The 21,201-nt window shown below is 39.5% G+C and overlaps 1 protein-coding gene across 1 annotated transcript; it reads right to left on the bottom strand.

Moving 5' to 3' along the window:
- Window positions 1-11,296: 11,296 nt before the first annotated feature.
- LOC147641460 (uncharacterized) lies at window positions 11,297-14,563 on the bottom strand. Its single transcript, XM_086810650.1, has 8 exons — window positions 14,114-14,563; window positions 13,759-13,841; window positions 13,559-13,567; window positions 13,316-13,404; window positions 13,094-13,167; window positions 12,950-13,000; window positions 12,529-12,605; window positions 11,297-12,442 (listed from the first exon to the last, which is right to left on the bottom strand). Exons 1-8 carry the CDS (start codon window positions 14,404-14,406, stop codon window positions 11,538-11,540), a joined length of 1,581 nt encoding a protein of 526 aa, XP_086666776.1. The 5' UTR covers window positions 14,407-14,563; the 3' UTR covers window positions 11,297-11,537.
- Between the last annotated feature and the right edge of the window lie 6,638 nt (window positions 14,564-21,201).

Genomic DNA, 21,201 nt, shown 5'->3' with positions numbered 1-21,201 from the left:
GCTGGGGATGGCTCTGGAGAAGATTCAAAGCCTGAGGAAGCAGGAGAAGAAGTGGGAGAGGAAGTTCTGCCTGCAGCATTTCCTCTGTGTGTCCTGCTATCTGACCTCCCTCTCGACTACTTTGTTGTTGCTCTCAAGCTTCTAGCATTTCCACGCTTGCATGCTTCCCCCCCAGACGAGGGCCCCTGCTGCTGCAACCGACGGGCACTCCTCAAATTTCCACATTGGCAGGGTTCCCCCCCAAGACGAGGGCCCTTGCTGCTGCAACCGACGGGCACTCCTCATGATGGTTGCGAGACATGCAAAGGTAGTGCCCCCACTCCTCATGATGGTTGCGAGACATGCAAAGGTAGTGCCCCCACTCCTTTGAATTAAAAAAAAACTTATTGAAGCCTTTTAAAATTCCCAACACTCCTATGGCTACCAACTGAGCTACCTCCCAACTCCCAACCATGAAATCTGGTAGGTAGTGTACCACCTATTCATGCATATACCCTACTGTGGATGACTGGATTGCCGACAGTGGTGCTACCTCTCACATGACGAATAGTTCTTCCTTATTGGAAAACCATAAGTCTATCTCTTCATCAGTACACATTGGTGATGCTTCGTCTCTCCCTATGATTGGTATTGGTGATGTTTCTTTCGGAGATGCTATCTTACATGATGTTTTGCATGTGCCTATGCAAAATCCTTCAAATACTAAACATGTTTTCAGTCCCATTCAACAAAACACAAACTAATTACTAGACTTTTATAGATGGCCATGAGTTCCACATGCCCCCCCAGGAGGAATCCTCAGGGGGAATCTTTGGATCATCCCAATAAGACCATTTTGGCAACTCACAGGCTTGATGGATGTTGGCTCATCTTTGGTGAAATAGTACAAGATAGCATTATGTACAATTTGGAATAGTGTTCTCCAGAGTGCTTCTTGGTTCTCAAGGAACCTTTCACATGCAAGACAAATTGAAGGAGCTAGGTCTGGCACATATTTTGGGAACAGCTGACTTCCCTTCGTGAGTGATGAGTGATTGTACAAGTTCGTCACCATGTGTCTCAGGCCAACTGGGGTCTCTCTGCTTCAGTGGTGGGATGACACTTACCATGTCTTCCTCAACCAAAGCATTAATCTCCTACACATTTCATATCCCGGTGGTAGATCCACTACCAAACCCTCAAGCTTCTGGATTCAAAAACATCTTTTGATCCCATAGCTGATAGTGTAGCAACTCTAAATAATAATGGAAGACTACATGATGCCATCGTTGATGACAAGCTCCGCATTAACTCTATCACAGAAGAGCGATCTCCCTCATCATCCAAGTATATGAGGGTTCGAAAGGAAAAAGAGGATCCCTAAAAATCTCTTCTGGGTCATTTTAAAGGGAAAAGTTGATGATTGGTGAAATATCATTAGTAAAAAGATTTACTTATACAGAAACCAGAGGCAAGTCATTCATCTGTTAATCATAGCAATAACTCTTCTTGATGCAACCCGTTAATAGAATGTGGATCCAAAATTGGGACTGGAAACTCCATCCTTGATAGCCCTACCACCCCCTATTGTCAACCTCACACCTCGCTCTTCATCAAGATCCTCAACTTACCCACCCACATTTTCCACCCCAGTATCCACTTCACCACCACCCTTTCGAAAGAGAAGGTGGCCTAGATTTAGCTCTACCAAGTAGGAACTTTAGCAGAATAACTTAGCATGGATGTGGACTTTAGAACTCTCAGAAGCACGTGCTATGTAATCTTTATTCAAGGGATTCACCACTATATGCATCCCTTGGAATTTTAAAGCTTCAATGCATTATTACTCAGTATCTTTCTCAGTTTCACAGGATAGTGGATAAAGATGAAGAGGATCTACAACACAATCTATAATATGATGATACCCAAAGAAAGATGAGGCAATCGATGATGATACTTGAAAGGACACTTAGGTTGTTCTACCAACCTCGCCATATGCTACCAAATAAATCATTAGCAGAAAGTGAGCCTAATTCTACAGGCCACAAAGACATATGTCATAGATGCAAAGGAGTGCACTTTGACACAATAATGTTGATATCTTTGATAACATTGAGTCATGGGAATATGACTTCATCATCAAAGGAGAAGTACACAAAAGATCAGATCTTCTATATAGGGCTATAAGGCAAATTCTTCTATATGATCCTCTAAGCAAATGAGTACTTCCGAAGGTTGATATCCAATGGATTCTCCTAGCTTACGTAACACTCCTCAGTAAGCAAGTGACAATCAAATTATGGCCATCATCAACAGCAAAGGAACTCTAGGGGACACAGTGGGACGTGCGATGCTAATCTCTCCAACCTTCATCCTGTGGATCTCTTGGAGATACGAATGGTAACTTTTATTATTCACAAATGCAGAGGAGGTCACAAAATAATCGAGCAAGACAGAGTGGCCCCAGAGTGAGGGATGTTATGGGAAACAACCGAGTGGAGGATCAAGTGGTTGACCAAACCACACTACTCAGATTTATATGCCAATGCACCTCTCATGTAGATTTGAGTCAACATATATGCCACATGAAAGAAGATGGTTCAATTTGGAGTTCTACAACCTACAAAAGCAAGACAACACCATATTAGAGAATTTGGAAAAATCCCAATTTCCATTTTGCAAGATTGTAAAAAGGGGACCATGGTGAACCTTTTTAAGCTTTTGTTAAAACCCCCTCATGTGACACATCATTGGAAAGAGCTTAAAGAGTAGGTTTTAAATGCACATTCTCTGACAACTTTCAATTTTGTATGCTTAAGAAACACCAAAAAGTAGATTGAAAAGAAAATTTCCAAAGCCTTAGGATTTTCCCAATATGGTCTTAGGATCCCAACCACCTTCACAACTTCCCTTGCTTCCAACTAGCACACTAGTCATCTTTCAAAGATTTCTAGGGCTACACTTGTCACTACTTCTCTTATGGAAAGATATTCCAGATCTAGATTTTGTTGCAACAACCAGGTGATTTCTTAACCTCAGCATCATCCTGACTGATATGTTTACTTTAATGATTCATTGTATGTTGTGGAGAGACATAGTTTGGAGTCCACTACCACCGTTGTCTAGCCAAGAATGGTATAATCCTAGCTTAGACATGTCAGAAGCATGTAGGGTCAAGATAAAAACTGATGTTCATGGTGCCATGAAACCCTCCACGGGCTCCAGAGATGTGCATCCAAGTTGGTTTGTTCCATTTAGTTTGTTCACACATTTGTTTGGATCCTGTGAAGTAGTGAGAAAAACTAAGATTAGTTACCAATGCAAGTGCCCATCTGAGGATTGGATGACTTAGTTACTAGGTGAATCATGGCATCTCAAGAGAACTCACCACGATGATATCATTGAGTGCAGAATCACTGTGTCAGATGTTACCTTTAGGTAATATTGCAATAATGTTGATTTTTTATTATTTTTATTCACAAGTACTTATGTTGATTGATTGTTGTTGTTTTTATGTTTTTATGTTGGTTGTTGCTTGTTTTTTATGATAGGTACTTCATTGCAAGACAAACTTTGCGCGGTGGCCACTTCTATGATGGGAGTGGCTCAGCTTGGACCAGGACGTGCGAGATGGCACTCATTCAACACTCATTGATGTGGTTATTATTCGGGAGGGCCATGACCCTTTTAGCGTTAATGTAGAGAGTCATTGGCCCGTTAGTTTTTATGAGGTAGGAAATCCAACTGATGTCCAATGATCCCCCTTGTAACTTTTATTTCAAGTTGGATGATAGGAAGGTTGGGAGAGTCAGAGTGAACATTGAAAAACATGCAAGCAGTGTGTTGCTCCACACATCCTTGAGATTGTGGAGTCAATGTAATTCTTATTCTTCAAGTTAATATAAGAGAAGATATTTTCCTAAAAGTGTTGTAAATTTAATTTTAATTCATTTTAATAAAGTGTTGTGGTTTTTCAAGTCTAATGTGTTTCAAACCCATGAATATGTAAGAAAATAATGATAAGTATAAGTAAGTATGAATGTAAATATGTAAGAAAATAATGATAAGTATAAGTAAGTGTGAATGTAAATTTAAATATAAGTATATATTTAAGTTCTTGAATAATAATATAATTAACTATGCTAGAAATAGAAGTATGATTTATTATATTTTAATGAAGTATTATTGCCTTTTGAGTCACTAGATATAAGTATATGTAAGTATAAAAATACTATAACTTTAAGTATATGTTTAAGTGCAAATAATAATATAAGTAACTATGTAAATAATATAATATAATAATAATATTATAATGTAGCACATGTGAAAAAGAATTATGATTGATTATTTATTATATTTTAATGAAGTGTCCTTTATTTACTAGACTATAAACATAAGGTATTAAAATAAATATAAGTTTATAGCTATTTATAAAAGTATAATAATAAACATAAGTATAAATTTATTATAAATATTATAAATTTGAGAGTAGGTATAAATAGGAGTATAAGTTAGATCAAACTCATTCATACTATCTATTCTCTAGCTCTCCCCATTACCCATCATGGCCACCTCCCCTACTTTCGCCACGTGGATTAGCAGCACTTACTATGCTCACCTTGGAGATGAGATCTATCCCAAGTTTTGTAAGATTTTAGACCTCAAGGTTACCATTACCACCTTAGACCCAGACTCCACCTTGTTAGTTACATTTTGCATAGAAATCAACAAATTTATCTTCTCTATCCCAAACTCCACCTTGATTTGGATTCCTTTGGAGTTCCTCTTTGGCATAAAGAGTGGATCCAACCTCAAGAAGTCGGTGAACATAGCTCTAGCTCATGTCAAAGATCTCCGCACTACCACTGTCCAACCTCCTATGAAGAGCACATCCCACTCGATTTCATTGAGCGGGATATTGCTTTTTCTATCTGCATCTTGAACTCTTATGTTCAAGAGCCTGAGGATGATGGCATCCCTATTCTCCCATTGGTGGAATACATAGACATAGAGCTAGAGGAGACCGCTATAGACCCTATCATTGAGGTTGCAAAGAGATCTTGCATGGTGCTTATATCCATCCAGCCTCACGAAATCCAAAGTCACAACCCACCACTAGCTTCATTGAGTGCCATCACCATCGAAGGGGTGGATTACCTCCTCATGTAGGATGTGTTGGAGCTCTTGGAGTTGAGGGAGGAGGAACTCTACAATAATATAGTTGTGCAAGATGCCACTGATGAGTTCGTGGACTTTGATTTCCAAGAATCCCATCCATAGGTTGATGAGGTAGGACGATATGATGATAGTAGTGTAGATGACATCTCTACCTATCATCGCTGTCTCTAGAAGAAGATTGAGGATGCAGCTCCTCAATATGATAGTAGTGTAGATGACATCTCTACCTATCATCGCTGTCTAGAAGAAGATTGAGGATGCAACTCCTCAATATGACATCTCTACCTATCATCGTCACTATTCTCCCACTGGTGGAATACATAGACATAGAGCTAGAGGAGACCGCTCTAGACCCTATCATTGAGGTTGCAAAGAGATCTCACATGGCACTTATATCCATCTAGCCTCACGAAATCCAAAGTCACAACCCACCACTAGCTTCATTGAGTGCCGTCACCATCGAAGGGGTGGATTACCTCCTCGTGCAGAATGTGTTGGAGCTTTTGGAGTTGAGGGAGGAAGAACTTTATAATATAGTTGTGCAAGATGCCACTGATGAGTTCATGGACTTTGATTTCCAAGAATCCCATCCATAGGTTGATGAGGTAGGACAATATGATGATAGTAGCGTAGATGACATCTCTTCCTATCATCGCTGTCTATAAGAAGATTGAGGATGCAGCTCCTCAATATGAGATTTCAGCTAAAGAGTTTGAGTGCTTGTAGGAGGAACTTTCAGACCTCGGCCATAACATCTCGGCCACAACATGTGACACCTGTCTCATTGAGTCGGACGATGGAGCAAACCCACTCCAGGAGAAGATCTGGAGGCACAGTTGTATAAGGAGCTCGACAAAGCAGAGAATGCAACTTTCTTTTACCACATTCTCCTTAAATTTGATATATGGGGCCTCTATGGCATGTAGACCCCACACATGTGATGCCATGGCCATCAGAGGCTTGTAAGGGCTCTATCCGAAGGCTCGTGTGAGAAGGTCTAGTTCTACAAAAACTATCCCTTCTCACACAAGCCCTCGGACAGAGCACTTACAAGCCTCTGATGCGCATGGCATCATATTTGTGGGGTCTACATGCTATACAGGCAATGCTATACAGGCACCATATATCAAATTCGGGGCCATTCTGTAAAAAAAATCTTCCTCTCCCATGCATTGCATGATTAATTTGCATCGAGGTAGAGTGGAAGGTTTGGGGGCCAAGGAAGGGTTCAGGACTATATGTGCTAAAGGAGTACATTGGCAAACCTGCCAATATGTTATAGTCTTCCACAAGAGTTTCTCTCCATGGTATGCAGATAACTTTTTAAAGCTTAAAGAACTTACAAAGGGTGCTTCATTCAAACTTATTCCGATTAGTTCAAGTTTGGAAAACTTTGTTCTACTTAGACACTCAAAGTTTCTTTATTGTTTTCGATTTAAAGGTGGGGTCCCTTACATTCTATGGTGGCCCATGGCATTGTTATGGGGGTACAGGACTCCACCGTTCAGGGCATAGCTTGAAGGGTTCAATGTTTTGATTCTAGCCCCATCAAGCCGGCTTCAGAGTCTGGAGAGCCTAGTAGTAAGAAGCGTATGATATAGCCATGATGACTATGTAACCCTTGATGAATGTAATGTTTTATGCTATGAATGGAAATTTGGGTTGCGGAGTTTTTGTTTAATATGTGTCTTGTAATGTTTTTTATCAGTCAACTCAAGAAAATAAATTCAAATTACACACATAACTTAAATGAAAATTGAAGCCATTTGAAGACATAAATAAATCAACAAATTATATAAACTCAAATTAAAAGAGACTTATTTGCACCACAAGATAAGAGAAAAAACTTTATATATTTTGTTAAGCTTTACATAGCTTTTAAGAATTTTATTCATGTGAGATATATACAAATATAACTAAAGATCTTGGCTTGGAGGATCTCTCCATGCGTCGCACCAACCGCATGTCCTTTTCAGTGATGGTGATCCTCTTTGGCAAGGATCAAAGCTACAAAGATAGTGTCACCAAAAAACTCTACTACGTATGCGTCCAAGGTGTGAGCTTAATGTTGCAAACCCAAAACCTCATGTCATGATGAAGTTGCAGATCCTGCATGATCTCTCGCACCACACGTTGGAAGGACAACTTCGGCAAGAGCAACTGGACTATCTTTTGGTATTGCCTAATCTCATGGGGGGAGAGCCAAAATCTCAGGCCCCCACCTGCTCTTATGATGTTAATGTGGTGATGGTTGGACGGGGGTACTCCACGTCCCACCTTGGGAGGCCAGACTCTCTTTGCGATTTTCTTGGTGTGAGCCATGCTCTTGGAGGTGAGGGAGAGAAATGAAAGATAATAAATGAGGTGAAATGAGGGTCACTTCCATACTTATAGATGGATTTTTTTTCAAAATTTTTCTAATACATAAATTTGATAATTTTTAATTTTAAAAAATAATTTTCCTTATCAGAATGAGCTCAAATTTTATGTTTACATAGAAGTATCATAGACCACCTTCTAGATAAAATATCAACCCCATCAGAGGCCTGTAGGGCCCTTGCCGAAGGCTCGTGTAGAGACCTACTTTTAAAAAAAAGGCCTCCACACGCGAGCCTTTGGATAGGGGCCCTATAGACCTCTGATGGGTCTGATATTTTATCTAGGCCATGTAAAGGCCATGTAAACCATATGATCTATACACATAACAAATTTCAACCCATTTTGATCATTACACACCATGCATTAATTTTTTCTTGGAAAAAATAATATTATCGTATCAAATAGCACTTGCACATGGACTTGCTTGCACATGCACATGCATGCTCATGATGTAAGCCACATGATCTATGCATAGAACAAGTTTCAGCCCATTATGATCACTGCACACCATGCATCGATTTTTTCTCAAAAAATTTATGAATATACACATGCACATGCACATGCAAATAAAAAAGCACCTACACATGCACATGTACTTTCTTGCACATGCAAATTTTTTTCCATAAAAATATAAGAATAGACACGGACATTGAAAATGAAGAAAAATTAATATATCCAAATCAATGGGAGAAAATCCGATACATCACATCAAGGACACAACATTAGAAATGAAGAAAACTTAAAATATCCAAATTTGGTACATCGCATCAAGTACAACTAGTTGAGTAGAATTGAATGAAAACATAAAAACACAAAACGATACATGAGCATTTACAGAGCTCTTCAAACCATGTCATGGTTAAGGTTGAATGCATAACTATTGTTACGAATCCTACGAGAACAAGATAGAGATCGGAGGGCTTGAGTGTGATGTGTCGGGCCTGGATGGCTAATAGCTGACCATCATGCATGAGTTCCTCCAAGTAGCTTTCAGCTGCCTCTTGAAGAGCAAGCAATGCTTGGGCTGACCATTGCTCCACATTACATGCTTGATCTCTTGAAAAGTACCTATAGTGATTTCCCCTTTGTAGATCTTGCAATATTTCTCGCACCAACCTCGACAAAGGAACCTTATGCATAAAGCATACTCTTAGAGCATGCTCTATGCATAGCCAAGCGTGCTTAATTTACATCTTCTGACCTAGGGTTAATTGTTTTACATCCATAAATCCCATGTACATATTTTTATCCGATATCTCTCTCTTTCTCTACCTCCTCCCTCTCTTTTTGATATAGGGTACTCTCTATCACTCACTGTCTCTCTTACACACACACACACACACATATATATATATCACACACATAGAGACACATGTACACACACTCTCTTTTTCTCTCAATTTATTTTAAGGAGAGAGAGAGAGAGAGAGAGAGAGAGAGGAAAAAGGGAGAAAGACATAGTAAGAGGAAGAGAGAATGTGTGAGATGGACATGCCCAAACTTATAGATCAACCAATTTTTATAACATTATAAATGTTATTTTTTACATATAGATTTTTTTGCTTGAAAAATATGATGCACATTATTAGTTATTTTATAGGTGCTAATATAAATATTTTTATTTTTATTAAAAATTTACAAGTAGTCCTTGTGGATGTATCTTGATTTTGTGAAGTCAAATAGCTTTTTCTTAATTGGAGACATATGAAAAATACAAGTTTTCTATGATAAAAGTTAACTTTTCTAAATATATTGTGAAAATTTAACTTTTGACCACTTTTTTACTAGATTTGAGATACGTTTTCTATATCGTTATTGCCATTTACTATATAAAAACTTTGAAGTGCTATATAAAAACTACTATTTACTACATAGAAGAAACTTATTTACTAGTTCACATTTCCTATATAGAGATATTCACTTCTTTCCTAGATATAAAGTGCCATTTGCTATATAGGAACACTTATTTGCTAGATAGATACAATAATTTTTTTTAGATACAGTAATTTGCTAGATCAACATTTACTAGCAAATTTTCTCAAATTTGCTTAGAAACACACCTTAACTATATAGGAACATGTCAAAAGTCCTTTGTGGTTGCTAATCACTCCAATAATCGGTTTAATAACTGCACTATGGTTCTTTTATCACTTCACATTAGTGTGAGGCCGCACTCTATGGTTCTTTTATGCATGCCGGCACTGCTTGCAAAGCGCACAGTCAAACATGGTCGTCCTTCCATACGGTTTCCCCGGCACCGTCCCGACCAGCCGACTGACAGAGAGGACCTTCCGGGTGACTGACTCAAGGTCTATGACTTACTGGACTGTCTCAACGACTGTGTCATGCTTGGCGTCCGTGCCGATGTCGGAGAAGAAGAAGTCGACGTAGTGCCTCTTTTGGTGGTTAGCCACGCCTGCAAGCTAGCAATCTGGCGCGGCACGTACTGTCACTGCACCCTGTCTTCATCTCGGTCGTGGCCAAGATCCCTTCATCCCAGACGTACTCGTGGATGGCCAAGATCCCTGTACCTGCGCTTCTGCACGTTAGAGACCAGAAAACGAACGATAGCTGCGTTGTCATCCATATCTTTGGTCTCCACAGATATAAGAGAGCGCTTCTACAGCGCATGCTCTGCTGTTATTACGCAAACAAAGAAGAAATGTGCGAGCAGCTGTTTTGATGAAGGAGAGCTGCAGCCCTTTATAATCGAGCTTGCTGCTACCTCTTCTAAGGAAAATGCAGCTGTTTTGATGAAGGAGAGCTACCGCGCTTAATCGAGCTTGCTGCCACCTCATCTAAGGAAAATGCCCACTTGATAGAGATGACAAATCATGGCTGCCTGGGTAAGGACAAAATGCATACTATAAAGATAGCAATTCTACAAGTTTAACCCATTTCCTTATCAGCAATTGAGGTTTTGATCCAGGATGATAATTTCGATCAGATTCAAAAAACAGTTACATGTATATCGCTTAAGCATATGAGTAAAAATCCAACTCTCTTTCGGAGAGAAGAAACTTTAAGAATAAGGGTAGTTACACCCGCAGGGGACACCAACATGCACACCTATTCATGCAATCGTATTTATGTAACCAACCTTATGCATATTGCAGTCAACAAATTTGATGACTATCTGTTGCCAGCCCCCCTCTCTTAATTATCTCTCTCTCTCTCTCTCTCTCTCTCCCCCCATCATGCCATGGTTTTCTCCAGCGACCTCTTGATTCTTGCCTCCTGTTCCTCACAAATTATCACTACATTGATTAAAATGGTTGTAAGCACCCCCCCCCTCTCCTCCTCCTCTCTCTCTCTCATTCCCATCGTGGCATGGTTGTAAGCATTGATTAAAATGGTTGTAAGCACCCCCCCTCTCCTCCTCCTCTCTCTCTCTCATTCCCATCATGGCATGGTTCTTCTCCACCGACCTCTTGATTCTTGCCTACTGTTCCTCACAAATTATTACTACATTGGTTAAAATGGTGGTTACAATTACAGGCTTGATATATGAGCTCGTACATTGGCTTGGGGGAGGGTGGATCTTTTGATATCACAATACTTAGCCTATTTCAAGCATTATAGTTTTATACTTCCAGACTTTATTAGTCTTGCTGACTTGTCCTTTACTTCCATTTGCAAATAAAATTAATCAATATCATTTATATGTAGATATTGTGTGTGTTTGTGTGTGCGAGAGAGAGAGAGACAGATGTGTGTGTAAGAGCGCGCAACAAAGGAAGTATAATTTCAATAACAACAAGTTTCCAACATTTGGCCTCTGTTATTGATTTAAACTAGAGTGGTGAGAACTCTAGCAAAGAATAAAAGAATGATATGGCTCCCGAGCGATAGTGTGTCTTTTTTTTAATAGCATCTTTTATTACGCCGGCGTCGATTTTGGAAGTCTTTATCAACACCGCATTATGCCATATACCTTTGTAGTGGATCAGCAATGTCTTGCTCATATGAAATATTGATTGCGGCAGTAACGTAGAAGGCCCTCAAGAGCAGGTGCTAATTGCATAGAAGCTGCCATTTCGAGCTGCTTGTTGCAAGTTTTCAGGCGAGTTTTGTTGGTCAATATTAATTAGAGCGGTGTTGGTGGTGTTGCAGACGTAGGCTAAATCAAGGGGGTCGTCATAGGGGTCAAGGGAGAGATCAAGGGAGATGGGTGGGAGCTGAGAGAGGTACTCCGTGCTAAGGCCTTGGAACATGCCGAACTGATCTCTAAGGGTTGAAGAGTCGATGTGGCTTGTGAGGTCATAAACATCAAACATGGACTCGATGTCCTCTTGTTGGAAATCCAGGTGTGGTGATGGTGGCTCAACCTGCTGCTGATGATCGTGACTTGTATTGAAATTAGAGTTGGCCGAGTGGGACTTTGCTGTCTGTGTGAGAAAATGATGATCATCAACATTCAGCTGCTGCTGGCTGGCATGAACACCACCAACTGCTGTTTTCTCACGCATTTCTTTGAACTTGGATGATTGGAGAAGCAAGCCCAATGCAGTAGGGCCTCCGGGGAAGGTCTGCTCATCATACCATGAAGAGAAATGGTGCTGCTGCAAGCTGATGCTATTGCTGTTGTTTATATCAGGTGGTGTCAAAGGTTGCTGCCCACTGGATTCAGTCGATGATGGCCAGTTATTGATTTTGAGGTTGGAGGGCTTGCCTGCCCTGTGCTCAAAGACTAGATGATCCTGATTGGAGTGCATATTGATCACATTTGAGGCACTTGAGTCATGGGTTCCAGGCAGCGGTACCATATTGTCCGGCCCCGTAAGTGCATTCTGGCCTGGTTTTAGCCACCTTATGTAGCGGCTCAGATCAAAGTTTGTCACCGCGTTCAACCCCCGGTACTCAATTGCAGCCTTATCATAAGCTTCCGCAGCTTCTTCTTGAGTGCCTAAGTGAAATCAACGAAAGAGATTAAGGGATCAATAGTGTACTGTTGCATCAAACCTTTATTGATTTGTGTCATGATCAACTTACTGTAAGTGCCCAGATACAGGTATTTGTTGCCGAAGATCCGACCAATCCGAGCTTCCCAGCGGCCATTATGGTGATGCCTGATTAAATTTGTGGTGGAATCGTGATTAACAGTTTTTATCAAAAGTTTTCATTCTGATGCTCTTGTTGTCTAGGAATCCTCAGCATGTCTTGAACAATATAACACGTATCCATCCATATTCTACTGCTATTTAGCAACAGCAACTATATACATATACACGCACACGTGTGCGTGTATCCATCCATATTCTACTGCTATTTAGCAACAGCAATTATATACACACGCACACGTGTGCGTGTGTGTAAATATTTATGTACACACGCACGTGTATATATTTTATACATACACTGTTGTTACACACGTGATGTAATCGAGTGATATGAACATGGCTAATTGTTGTACCTTGCAACACCTCGGTATTTCGAGACTCCTCTCGAAAAGCCACTGCTCTTTCTGCAGAAAGAGGCACTCGTTTTATTAAGTTTAAGGGATTTTGGTAAGGGTTCTTATAGCTTGATTTATAAGGAGTTTTAAGTAACAATTTACCTCCTCAAAGAAGCTAAATACTCCTCCTTTGTGACACACTCCATCTCTTCGAGATCTTTAGTGTACGTGGTGAGCTGCAATATTGTTTTGCCAATCACACATATTAATGCCCCGTTTCGGTAGTGGCTAATTACATAGGTACGAATGATTAATTAGGACAGCTAATTGTAAAGTGCATGTGTCTTGAGGTATAGAATTAGAAGGGTAGTTTGACAGTTTTACCGGGAAATTAAGTATTGTTTCAGCACCCCAATATTTCAGAGCAGCCAAATCATACGCATGAGCTGCCGCTTCTTCATCGTCATAAGCACCTGACAAAATTAACAATACTCAGTTAAAGTTTTATTCTATAAAACTTCATCGAGTAGTAATCAAGATTAATCAGGTAATAATTCCTTGATTAGGCAAGTTGGATTAACCGGGTAAGTCGTTGATTAAGATTTTATAGCTTGGAAAAAATCTCACCAAGGTACACTGAAGCCGGCCAAAGCGCGTAACCGTTGATTCCCCAAAGATATGCCGCACACATGCACACGTATAATCGATCAGCATTCTAACACTTCCTTATTTTCCTAGTAATTGTAAACTTTGCTTTCATTTTGGAGATCGCTTTTATGCGGCACATGTTAATTTATAAATATTAATGTAAAACCTTGATTAACAACCTTGCCTCCCCTTCTTGTTCTGTGCTTGATTCCAGCAATTCTTGTCCCAGAGATGGGCCTCGAAGCGGCCTGTCCATCTGTGCCTGCAGTCGACAATACATAAAATGAATATAAATATGACTTAAAGACTGTGATTATGGAGGTTTAAAGATGTTAATATTAATGTTTTATGCTGGATTATCTAGTAGGCAAGGACTCTGTATGTGTGAAGACGTTGAGTAGGGTAGATTAACGTTCGATCGAACTCAATATCGTCCCTCCTATAACCAGCTTTGAGTAATGGAAACCTAAACCACGGTTCTACTAACACAGATGAGATGTTCTAATTATATGAATCCGAATTTAAGTTAAGCACCGTGTAACTCCTCTGTAAATAGAGCTCCGACGACCGGCTGCTGTACCGCCGTTGGCGGCGCCTGCTTGCTGGTCTTTGGGAGCTGCAGTTTTCCTAGTTCGCTTAGCTTTGGGCTGGGTGGTGGTACTATGATCCTGGTGTATAATAAGATCGTCCCCATTAACATGATTAGATTTAGGGTTAGTATTGGGGCTGTTGTTGTTGTTGCAAGAGGATGCGTTGATATGGCTATTGATGTCCAGGCTGCTTTTGCGACGCTGTGGAAGATGGAATCCGGTCGAGAGGTGATCCATGATAACCAAATTAGATAATAATTACAGCAAGAGCTTAGGGTTACCAGTAGATCTAGTGTGACGGAAGAAGAAGGAGAAGGAGGATAGATTGTTTAGGGTGAAGACTTATAACATAGAAGAGAGCGATGATGAACGTCGACATCATGGTCGGGAGCTGCTGCTAAATGTAGCGGTGATTTCAGGAGGCCGGCACGCATACACAAAAGAGCAGGCCGAAAGCGCGTCGTGTATGGCGCTGTCGGGGCTCGCCTGCTTGACCTCTTCGCTGCTGCCATGAGATCTAGGGGCCCCGCCAAACGGCCTCTCCCACCATCTCCGGTTCTAGATCCGGCCGTCGCTAAACTCTCCATGCCTACGACGCCGCCATATCCTATTCTAGCGCCACCCTCTGCCGGCCGTAGATCCCCGTCAAGTCATTCGTTTTATCACGCTATATATGTGTACATGCAAAATCCAGCGCTCGAAAAATATGTCCTTTTTTTCCACCATTATTAAAATAATAGTAAAATAAGCCTGAGACATATTTTCTTGTTCATTTTCTTTTCTTTTTTAATTTTATTTTCATCCTTACAAAAAATTTTTTTAAAAAAAGGAATTCAACTACTAAGAATTCCAAATTGTTTGTGCCTCCCAAAGTCACACTTTTATTCAACTATAGTATTAAGACAAGTCGCGTATAATGCATTAATTTTGTCAAAACCTTGAAATGCAAATATACATTGAAATGCATTAATTTTGTCAAAACCTTGAAATGCATTAATTTTGTCAAAACCTTGAAATGCAAATATACATTTGCTTGTTCAAAACTCATTTAACTACACTTTACAATAAACTTGACGGTAAGACAAAGAAGAAATTATACATCTTTCAGAAAGGCTAGTTTTTTAAATTGATTTCTGTATTCTGTATCTTCTTTCACAATGCTAGTGCCAACCTAGCATATCTGTACCGATCCTTCTACTACCAATCCTCGGTGGCGTCGATGGTCATGTGATCTAGCCATGTATCGATCATTGGGGTAGGCACTAATCTGCAGCGGCATAGGTCCAAAACTAGTGTTTGCAAAATGACCCATCTTCTGATCATTCCAGTTCCTATTCAGTCTCAATATATTAGTTGCAGAGGTTGACTATGCAGTTTTGTAAATGGTTTTCTTTATATTATGAATTAATTACAATTGTTAATCTTGAGATTACTCATGTTTTGTCCTCTCATTCCAGTTCCTATTCAGTCTCAATATATTAGTTGCAGAGGTTGACTATGCAGTTTTGTAAATGGTTTTCTTTATATTATGAATTAATTACAATTGTTAATCTTGAGATTACTCATGTTTTGTCCTCTCATTCGTGTAGAGGTTTAAGTCGATGATGCTCCTTAAGGAGGTTCTAGCTATGGTAATGGCATGCACATATAATCAATACTATCCACATAAAGTACTTGAAGCTTGTCGTTCAAACTTGACTTTTGCAATGAGTAATTTAAGATATTTTTACCAAACATTAACATGGCATGGTAATCCTACTCTTCACATGTAGGTAAGGAAGTCCTATGGTTTGATCTTTCTAAATCATGTGAACATTTAGCAACTTTGTATATTTGTGTTTAATCGACCATTATATTACCATAAAAATTTCAGAATCTGCTTACATAACAAGTTCCCATCTTAGGATATGTAATATAGCAATATAAATCAATAGACATCTAGGTCTTGTTTTCAAGGTGCTAGTAAAAACTCTACACATAGTTAAATACAAGGGGGGTTTCTTTATAAGGTTCTAATAGAATTCTTGCATATATATGGGCTAGTAACAATTATCAAAGGGAATAACTCACAAGCTTGCTAAAAGAAAGGGGGCTCAATTTCATTTCCAAATCTTAAGGAGTGTATATAAGATCCCATATTCTGGACAACAGATTATTTAAATACCCTTAAACATGCATGCTTAGATATGTGTACAACTCTAATACTAAAGGTAAACATTAATCTTAAATCATTGTTGATTCTTACCACTTGCATCATTTATTCACTATCAAGCTATGTACATTGTGTAGCTATAAATGTTGTTCTCGAGATAAGAGTGATTGATTGATTATTTGTATTAGGCGTAGATGCAAAGGAGTTTAGAACTATCCATGGCCCCTACAAATTGATTATGGTCCCATGACCCACATAAAAATAATAATAATAAATCAACCCTCCATTTCTTGCTCCACGTGGAGCATCACCCTTGTATGCTCCACCTTACACAGCTTCCCCCTCATAGTACATGATCTCTCTCTCTCTCTCTTTCTCTCTCTCAAGATCTTTGCAAACCTAGACCAACATAAATTTATTATTACATTAATGTGTCAAATTGATAAAACAATCCTTTATAAGTTGACTAGTATATCTTTTTTTTAAATGAGAACTTCTTTTTAATCATATTTTATTTTATTTTAAAACATTAATGGTATTAATTTTTATACTTGGTCTTATAGGTTATTCTAGCCTCTAATAATAATAACTCTCTCTCTCTCTCTCTCTCTCTCTCTCTCTCTCTCTCTCTCTCTCTCTCTCTCACACACACACACACACACACACACACACGTAAATTCCCTTGGGGTATTTTGTAGATGTTAATTTCATTCTTTATTTCACCTTCATTCTCATGAAAGAATTTTACAAACCTTGTTAACCCAAGGTTAAATGGGCACCCAACATTACTCCCATATGCTTGGGCCACGTCAACACTAAGTAAAGGGAGCGAAAGGAGCCATCATCAAGTAGCAAAGTTTGAATGAAGCCAAATAAACCTAAGAAATCAAAGTCATGCATGCTATGGAGTAGCTATATCGAAAGCCCAAATACACCACACACACTAACACAGAAATCTAACCATGTGAAGAGTACTCACCTTCCATGTTTCATTTTTGAGAACTTGGTAGCTTATCTTCATGAAAGAGGAAACCACACAAATGCAAGCTAGTATTTGAGAACACCTACCTCCCATTGTCACCATGAGAGTTGTCTACGTAGAACTTGGCACTTCCCATTGTAAGACCATGCTCCACTGTGCAAGACCTAGCAAGACCAAGAGGGTAGAACTAGCACACACACTCACTCTCACATAAGCACTACCAAGAGGACAAGAGGATAGGGTATAGAGCTAGAGCACAAGTAGCAAGAGCACATTCTCAATTAATACTCAAGGAAATGTACCTTTCTCATTAGATAAGTTTATGCATATACAAGGGAGTTGTAAATTTGGGTGTCCACACCTAATAACTCATTGGACACTAGGGATTTCACTGACGTAAATGAGAACATGTGAACATGTTAATAACATATGTTAATAACACAAAAAATCTTGTGATCACATGTTATATTCACAAAGCTTTCACAAGGGCCTAAAAAAATTATCTTTTTAGGGCATAAAAAATCTTCTTAGATGGCCACTGACCTGCTATTATGTGAAGATGGTAACATGAGAACATGTGAATAGCTTATTCCCATGTGTAGCCAAGCTTTTAAGGGGTTCCCAAATGGCAAGTGACCTGTTATTTTGTGAACGGTAACATGAGAACATGTGAATAACTTGTTCACATGTGTTATTATCACAAAAAATCTTGTGATCACGTGAATATTAAATCCCTGTTGGACACCCACTTATTGTCTAATCTTGTCTAGGATACTCTAAGCACATATTGAGTGGATGTCAGCTCTTTGACTTCGCTTGGTCATCCCTTGAGTACATCATTAAGTACAATCATGTAGGAAATACAATGATTGGAACAAGTTATTAATTCTTGCTTAGGCAGAGAACATAAGTGAGGGTGGACAAGGACCTTTTAGATAGTTTCCATTATGTGTGTACATCCCTTAGTGACTCTATATTGCTTGTGCACACTCCTTACTCATTTGTAGATGGCTGATCTCCACTTGTGACCAATGCACACTTACACTCGTAGTGTGTGCATTGTTAATGCATGTCTGTGCTACATGTTAACCTTAATTTAATATTCTCTCCTCTCGGTCCTAGGTCTGTCCTTGGACCTAGGTAACTAACGTTGGTGGTGTGAGGATTGAGAGGAAAGTAATTTGAGAGGTGTTTGGTGGCGAACGTATGATACCTGTCGTTTGGTGAGGCTAGTCAATGGTGATTAGAGAGTCAATGTTGAGGGTACAGATGTCGATGCGAATGCATGGGAGAAAACAAGTAAGGGTTCTTAACGCATGTGCCTGAATGTTGCAAGCTACACTTTACAAAATAGAACAGTATGTAGTGCAAGAAAGAGTTGATGGGGGAGGAGGGGCTTTCCATGTTGAGGTTCAAAGTATTGGTCAAGTTACATAGTGCATGAGAGTGTTGGCTAATTTTGAGAAAATGACATATATATCCTTCACCCTTCTCCAAAAAAAACAATGAGCAACTTTGACTTAGACTCTTATGCATGTCTCTCCAGCACACACGAGGTGGATTAAAATGAAGTATGTGCAACAATGGGACTCACAGTGCTCGTCTTGTGGACTAGGTGGATTGGGTTTTGCTAGGAGTGATTTTGGATTTTTTTACAAAACTTTGTAGAGCTGATGAATGAGGATTGGAGTATGGCAATAATATGTAGGTGTTGGGGTTCTCTAAAAGTGCATCTGGATTATATCTTCAAATGTGACATGATGGTTCCCATGCAAATACTACAAATGATAATAGTAAAAGGTGATATGATCCATGTCCGGTCCTTCATTGAGAGATCAAAAATGAAAGTGGGAGTTTCTCCATGCAGTTGGCCGCCTTGGATCAATCAGGATGATGCTGAGGTTAAGAAATCACCTGGTTGCAATAAAATCTGGATCTGGAATATCTTTCCATAAGAGAAGTAGTGACAAGTGTAGCCCTAGCAATCCTTGAAAGATTACTAGTGTGCTAGTTGGAAGCAAGGGAAGTTGTAAAGGTGGTTGGGATCCTAAGACCATATTGGGAAAATCCTAAGGCTTTGGAAATTTTCTTTTCAATCTACTTTTTGGTGTTTCTTAAGCATACAAAATTGAAAGTTGTCAGAGAACGTGCATTTAAAACCTACTCTTTAAGCTCTTTCCAATGATGTGTCACATGAGGGGGTTTTAACAAAAGCTTAAAAAGGTTCACCATGGTCCCCTTTTTACAATCTTGCAAAATGGAAATTGGGATTTTTCCAAATTCTCTAATATGGTGTTGTCCTGCTTTTGTAGGTTGTAGAACTCCAAATTGAACCATCTTCTTTCATGTGGCATATATGTTGACTCAAATCTACATGAGAGGTGCATTGGCATATAAATCTGAGTAGTGTGGTTTGGTCAACCACTTGATCCTCCACTCGGTTGTTTCCCATAACATCCCTCACTCTGGGGCCACTCTGTCTTGCTCGATTATTTTGTGACCTCCTCTGCATTTGTGAATAATAAAAGTTACCATTCGTATCTCCAAGAGATCCACAGGATGAAGGTTGGAGAGATTAGCATCGCACGTCCCACTGTGTCCCCCAGAGTTCCTTTGCTCTTGATGATGGCCATAATTTGATTGTCACTTGCTTACTGAGGAGTGTTACGTAAGCTAGGAGAATCCATTGGATATCAACCTTCGGGAGTACTCATTTGCTTAGAGGATCATATAGAAGAATTTGCCTTATAGCCCTATATAGAAGATCTGATCTTTTGTGTACTTCTCCTTTGATGATGAAGTCATATTCCCATGACTCAATGTTATCAAAGATATCAACATTATTGTGTCAAAGCACACTCCTTTGCATCTATGACATATGTCTTTGTGGCTTGTAGAATTAGGCTCACTTTCTGCTAATGATTTATTTGGTAGCATATGGCGAGGTTGGTAGAACAACCTAAGTGTCCTTTCAAGTATCATCATTGATTGCCTCATCTTTCTTTGGGTCTCATCATACTATAGATTATGTTGTAGGTCCTCTTCATCTTTATCCACTATCCTGTGAAGCTGAGAAAGATATTGAGTAATAATGCATTGAAGCTTTAAAATTCCAAGGGATGCATATAGTGGTGAATCCCTTGAATAAAGATTATATAGCATGTGCTTCTGAGAGTTCTAAAGTCCACATCCATGCTAAGTTATTCTGCTAAAGTTCCTACTTGGTAGAGCTAAATCTAGGCCACCTTCTCTTTCGAAAGGGTGGTGGTGAAGTGGATACTGGGGTTGGAAAATGTGGGTGGGTAAGTTGAGGATCTTGATGAAGAGCGAGGTGTGAGGTTGACAATAGGGGGTGATAGGGCTATCAAGGATGGAGTTTCCAGTCCCAATTTTGGATCCACATTCTATTAACGGGTTGCATCAAGAAGAGTTATTGCTATGATTAACAGATGAATGACTTGCCTCTGGTTTCTGTATAAGTAAATCTTTTTACTAATGATATTTAACCAATCATCAACTTTTCCCTTTAAAATGACCCAAAAGAGATTTTTAGGGATCTTTTTCCTTTTGAACCCTCATATACTTGGATGACGAGGGAGATCGCTCTTTTGTGGTAGAGTTAATGCGGAGCTTGTCATCAACGATGGCATCGTGTAGTCTTCCATTATTATTTAGAGTTGCTACACTATCAGCTATGGGATCAAAAGATGTTTTTGAATCCAGAAGCTTGAGGGTTTGGTAGTGGATCTACCACCGGGATATGAAATGTGCAGGAGATTAATGCTTTGGTTGAGGAAGACATGGTAAGTGTCATCCCAGCACTGAAGCAGAGAGACCCCAGTTGGCCTGAGACACATGGTGACGAACTTGTACAATCGCTCATCACTCACGAAGGGAA

Source organism: Cibotium barometz, chromosome 2 (genome assembly GCF_041138505.1).
Source record: "Cibotium barometz isolate CiBa-2024 chromosome 2, ASM4113850v1, whole genome shotgun sequence".
Classification (NCBI taxonomy): Eukaryota; Viridiplantae; Streptophyta; class Polypodiopsida; order Cyatheales; family Cibotiaceae; genus Cibotium; species Cibotium barometz.
The sequence above is the reverse complement of the archived record's forward strand: the minus strand, read 5'-3'. Positions and strand labels throughout refer to the sequence as shown.